At 37.9% G+C, this 6545-nt stretch overlaps 1 protein-coding gene across 4 annotated transcripts in view; it reads left to right on the top strand.

The window, feature by feature from the left end:
- The first annotated feature begins 622 nt into the window (after window positions 1–622).
- Window positions 623–6545, top strand: part of LOC107737822 (rho GTPase-activating protein 23-like) — a 45220-nt gene continuing 39297 nt past the window's right edge. For all 4 annotated transcript variants that reach the window (XM_016549449.1, XM_016549459.1, XM_016549464.1 and 1 more), the window contains exon 1: window positions 623–1010. In XM_016549449.1, coding sequence (XP_016404935.1) covers window positions 762–1010 — 249 coding nt within the window. In that variant the 5' untranslated portion in view covers window positions 623–761. The remainder of the gene's footprint in view (window positions 1011–6545) is intronic.

The raw sequence follows: 6545 nt of genomic DNA on the forward strand, positions 1-6545 counted from the left end.
TGAATGACTGAGAGAGAGGGAGAGAGAGAGAGAGAGAGAGAGAGAGAGAAGGAGACAGCAAGCAAAAGAAAAGCAGGAGGGCCGGCCCACTCTGAGAGCCAGAGTTTAGAGTTTGTCAGGAGATGACAGAGTGGGGAGAGAGAAAGACTGAATGAGCTGAATGGTTTAGAAAGTGAAGGAATAGAAGAAAAAAAAAGACTGAAGCAAAGAAAGTGGAGGAAAACTGATGCGTAAAAACTTGGATTTAATTAAATTTTCCATCCTGCAGCCGGCTTCCCTGGATCTACATCTTGCCAGCACTGCCACGTGCTCGCCACACACACACACACACACACACACACACACACACATTTCTGGGTCTGCCAGACAGGGGTATGTGGCCACATCCTGGATCACTCTCATCTCTGGATATGCCTCTGTGGTCGTAACACTCGTATGTGTGCGTGTGCGTGAGCATGGGAGGTGTGGAGTTCACCGGTGTGATATGGAACTATCAGTTTAACTCCGGAATCCTTTAAGAAGTTTCACCAGCATGGATTAACGAAATATGAGGAGATCTGGGCATGTTAAACAGAAACCACATCTGGAATTTCTCCTCACGGACACATGTTTAAGCTGACTTGTAGTTTTCAACTTTTCCCTATTTCTGGTTATCAGATTGTTCATTTTTTTTGCCACATCAAAAGGTCTTAATGGTTCCTTTGTGATTGTGACTCGTCCTTTTGTGAGCCCTTGCACACTCCCGTGTGTGTTGATGTGTGATGTGGTCAGCGGGTCAGGTGCCGTTGGCGATGCCTGCTGTGTGCCCGCGTGTAGGGGGTAAGGAGTGGTGTTTTCAGGATGCAGTAGGGGTGGACTGCAGCTCTCCAGAACCTCGCTGTATCTGGGTGGCGGTTTTACACGGGGATACACCAAAAATAAACGTTTTGAACCTCCAAAATGACACTATTGAAAGCACAAATGCCATCAATGCCAGCAGAGCACTGCCGAGACCCTCGCAGACCTGCAGGGTAAGCTGTTTTTATGTGTGTGTGTGTGTGTGTGTGTGTGTGGAGAAAAAGAGAGACATATAGCGTAATCTATACATGTTAAAATGCTTTTGAAAGATATTTATATTTATTTATCACTAGGGTCAGAAATTGACCTGGGTCTTGAGCAAAAATGCCACTGAAAGTCCCCAAAAAAACCCAAAAAAGCCCAAAATGGACAGAAATGCATTATAATTGCATGATATTATTTAGAATTATAGTTTAACATTTGATATATTTTTAATGATTATTTAAGTATTATATTAAATGTATTTTATATATATATATATATATATATATATATTCGAATATTTTATGTTATATTAGGTGTTATATAAATATGAAGTATTTATATTGTGTGTGTCTTTACAAGGTAAAAGGTCAGTTTCGGGGAATAAATATTGGGTCTTAAAAATACTTTTCTGAGAATGTGCCTTTTACTTGCATTTATGTCTTATCTGAAACTTTAACCATAGAGATTGTTGTGGGAGGTCAGATACTAATTAGAAAGAAATGGCACCAGATAAGGGGTTATAAAAGCCCTTCGGGTGACTGTGTATGTTTGTGTGTGTGTTAAATTGATTGGTTGGTGTGGTTTTGCTTTAAGCACCTAGATTATAGTATATAGTTAGGGAATGTCTAGGTCTGTTGTGTATATAGGAGTCTGTTTGTGTCTGTGATTGTCCTGTCATGTGATCACACACTTTAAGATATTCATAAGACATATTCCCAGGCATGTGAGGATGGAATAGTGTGGAATGGGATGGCATATTCTTCAGAATTTTACATGTAGACAGCTGTCGGCCAGACGCATGCTCATTTGAGACGCTAACCCAAACCAAAGTCAACCGTTTTCAACTATGTGTGGTCGGGCTGCTCCTTCGGTTGGGTTAACTGCTCCATGTCCTCCTAAAAAAGCAAACTGTGGCTCACCACGTTTGAACAACCATCATAATCCATTCAGAGGTGAACCCTTCCATTTTTCCCATCGCAGAAAAAGAAAATGTCTCTAGAAGGACAGACTCTGATCTGCTAATGAAGGCGAGGAGCCATGTTGTTTCAATTAGAACTGCCAGTATTTAAATGAAGCTGCTTGGGTTCGTTCAGATTTACTGCAGGACTTAATGCTCTAGTTTTCTTGTTCAGTCATTCAGCTGTGTGTTTCTCTTGGGTTGACAGAAGGTTGCCAGGTGGTGTCCTATAGCAAGGCTGTGTTAAAATACACAGTGCTGGAAGTGAACGTTTTGTCAGGATGCACTCTAGATGATACACACAACATTTTATGTGAATCAAACAAATGACTGGGGACAAATAATTAAAAAATAGGTTTTTCGGAAAATTCAAAATGACAGGACAGGAATTTTAATACTCATCTTTGTTATAATTAATGTGTAAACTTGTGGCCAGTTGATCCTTCACAAAGAGCTTGATTGGCAGGCGATCTGACCAGTCATAACGCCAAATCCGCCATTTTGTTCGACAAACAAATCAGACAGGAGAGTAGAACATCGGTGGACTTAAACTTGAAAAATTGTATTGATGTCTTTCCGCGGCTGAAATAAAATACAGGCGCTACAGTGATCTGTTACGACACATTAAAGAGCCACAAAATGGTATTTATTGTTTGAATTTCGTAAAAAATGACAACATTTTCATACCAGAAGTGACCTGCTCTGTCCATGTTGTCAGTGTCCTCTTTGCTCCGCAATGTATTTTTCACTGCATGATAACATGATTTGTAATGTGAGAGCGGCATGGCTTGTCGGACATAGCAACTGTAACTAAGGAGGGCGGGTTTTTGCGAAGGGTCAATTGTCATAAAATTTAGTGCATAGTCTCATTAAAGGGGTCATATGATGCTTTTTTTAAAGATCATTATTTTGTGTATTTGGTGTAACAGAATATCTGCATATGTGCACCAAATTTCATAAAGATCAACCATTTACTATTGAAATAATTGACTTCTGAATTTTAATTGGCTGTTAGCTGCCATTTTTATTGATTCATTGGGAAATTGATATGAGAATATGTTAGAATTTGTAGCAAAGAAACACCAGACTAAATTTTAAGTTCCTCGATCAAACAGTCGCAGAGCTATCAGCTTTTCTGTTATAGTGTCCCTTATTGGTAGAATTTCGTCACCTTGGAATTATAAACTTCTATCTGACATTTTTGTCAAAATGGAGTTATCCACATATTCTTATTCTGTGACAACTTATTTACATTATTTGATGTTTTTTTTTTGTAAGCTATGTACATTTTGGGCCTTTTTTTTTTAAACAAAAAGGGTTCTATCTACAGAAGTCTATGGAACGCAAAACATTTGAAGCTCAATATCTCAAAACTGCTCAGAATGCAGATAGAACCTTATATTTCCAAGGCGGTGATTTTACTACATTGAACTAAATTGACTAAATAATAAGAATGTCAGATCAAATACCTTTGCTGCTTGGACCCTTAATAGGTAAGTATACATGACCCAAAGTGACTTATTGTATGCTTAAGGACAATCCCCCTGGATCAACATAGGTTTAGATGACTTGCTCGAGGGAACAACGGTGGAAGCTCATGTATCACATTTGAACCTACAACCTTTCAGTCACCAATTCACATCTTTAGCCACTATGACATGCCACTCCAACACTGTAAAATTAGCTTATTTTAAGCAGTAATACTGTTAACTAAAGCTGTTGTTTTATGAAACTATTCATTTGAAATGTTGCCTTGGCAGCTAACTGAAATAATTTGAAGTTGAAGTAAGTTTAAACTGAAATGCTACACCTAAAACTGAAATAAAAAGAAATTAAAACTTTAGAATTAAGAAACTAAGAAAAATGACAAAAACAAGAAAATGAATAAAAATAGCTAATACTGAAAACTGATGTAAAAATAAAAGCTAATTACAAATCTTTAAAAAAAACAACAACTATAAAGCTATAAAACTATAAATATTACTGATTCTAAAGGTCATGCTATGATATGCGCCACAGAAGATGTCCATTTAGTACATTGTATGGTCATTATATGGTTACAATTAAGTAGAGTATAAACAATGTCTATTTGATATTAAAATGATGTTGATATTGAAGTCACTCTGCTGGATACAAGTACATTCATTCATATTCCCTGCAGTTCTGTTTATTGTTTTTATCCTGGATTGAAACATTGCTATAAAGGTGGAAAACCCTGTTTAACGGAGCTCCAGTGGAACTGAAAGAGCTGACAGACAGGTTTAAACGCACGCATACTCACACCTCTTCTCAGTTGTGTGTGTTGCAGTCATAGGGCAGGGTGTCAGGGATTAAACACTCAACATTAATTACGCTCAACTTTTCAGCAGGATCACACACTCAGCTGTTTGCAGTGTATTGTTTCTGGCGACTGTCTGTGAGTGTGTGTAAGCATAACCTGCCAACTTAGAGGACTGGAGACATAATAAAACACTCATCAAATGAGGCATTTTGAGGGCATTTAGCAATATACATTCTTATGTCAATGTCCACATTAGGGCTGCACGATAAATCGCATGCGATATTTAACGCGCATCTTGTCAGTAAAGTCGGTTGTTTAATCAGCGGTAAATCTCCATCACCTGCGGGCTTTCACATGGAGCAGCATTAACTACACAGAGCCGGTGTTCACCGACAAGCTGCGCAAAACCACGATCATATTTTGCGCATCTTTTGCGCAGCTTGTCGGTGAACAACGGCTCTGTGTAGTTAATGCTGCTCAGTGTGAAAGCCCGCACGTGATGGAGATTTACCGCTGATTACAGAATGGCTTTACTGACAAGATGCGCGTTAAATATCGCATGCGATTTATCGTGCAGCCCTAGTCCACATTTAGTTCCCAATTCTTTCCCTGATTTATGACCAAATTACCCTGAATCAACACCAGAAACACGTCACCCTCAAAGAAAAATGTGTCGGGTGTGTGTTAACCCATCATCAGCTGGCTATAAACTATGACCTCAACCCAAATGTTGGGCTGAATGAATTTTGGATGTTAAGCAGAAGTTAGGGTTGTGCCGATAGACGATAGTATCGTGTATCGACGGTAGTCAGAGATAGCCCATTATAATTCGGCTATTATTATCAAAATGCCCTGCTTTTTCATTCAGCACTGTATTTCACACACACACACACACACACACACACACACGCAAATGAGGAGCGTGTAGCTGGTGAAGGAGTCTCCAACCACAAACACAGACACATATCGTCTGCTGATATAAGGTATTTCGTTGCACTTTAACAAGTAATCTGAACGGCCTATATATGTGCAATATTTTAACCGAGCCCTCACTAACTGAGTTTAATGCCACAGTTATGTTAGAACGCATCTCATTCTTGTTTCTGTGGCGGTGCGTCCTGAGCGCTGTATGACTGATGTATCCGTGCAATTTAACTTTACTCCAAATATATGAACTTACCTGTTTTAAATACTTTTATATTTAACATGTTCATTTATGTCCAATATTTAGTGTTAAACTGTTGGTCTTTGAAATAAATCTACTTTTGATATTCACCGTTGACTGCAGACCTTTTAGACTGATAACGTTCTTGCTCTGATGCGGCAAACTTGTCACAGGACATGCGGTCCTAATAACGATGTATGACTGTTGTATCCGAATATATATGCAATAGCTGTTTTAAATATTTTTTTTATATTTAACATGTTAGTTTATCAGTATGTTTGAAAGTATATTATTTAATTCGTGGTGCTTCCATAGGCTCCCTCTCTCTTGCGCGCGCACGCGGTTTAAAACACCAAATAGTTATGAAATAGCCTATGATAAATACAGAGTCTCTCTCTTGCCCCCACCCACGCACACACGCACGATAATATCGTCTATCGGCGATCTCACGGACTGGCGATATGGTGATTCGAAAAATGACCATATCGCCCAACACTAGCAGAAGTCATAAGGGTGTATTTCTAGTGCACAACACTACTATGATTATTATTTTTTTTTAGATTTATTTTTGGCAGTTTGCTGGGATTCGAAATCGGCTCTCCCATAACGCAACGGCGTTATATGTCGTTGCACTGCCCACTAGGCTATCAGCGCCAACACTACTATGATTTCAACGATGTTTGCATTTATTAATTTGGCTGATGCATAGTTAGACAGACAAATGCAAACATGTAAAAAAAAAAAAAAAAATCTGTATATTTTTTATGGTTTTTCAGAAAAAAATATTTACTGAATGTACTGAATATTTATATTGAATTGGATTTTATTTTTATGTTTTTAGTTATCAGTTTAATTTTAATTGAAGTTTTTGTTTATAAATATCAAATTAAACTGATAACTAAAAACATAAAAATAAAACCCAATTCAAAATATTAAAAAAAACTATAATGGTATATACATTTTATATCAGAATCAAAATCAGAATGAGCTTTATTGCCAGGTATGTTTACACATACGAGGAATTTGTTTTAGTGGCAGAAGCTCCACAGTGCAACAGAATGACAGTGACAGGACAGGACACAGATAATAAAAATAATAAT

Source organism: Sinocyclocheilus rhinocerous, unplaced genomic scaffold, assembly GCF_001515625.1.
Source record: "Sinocyclocheilus rhinocerous isolate Xijiao unplaced genomic scaffold, SAMN03320098_v1.1 scaffold461, whole genome shotgun sequence".
In the NCBI taxonomy this organism is placed as follows: domain Eukaryota; kingdom Metazoa; phylum Chordata; class Actinopteri; order Cypriniformes; family Cyprinidae; genus Sinocyclocheilus; species Sinocyclocheilus rhinocerous.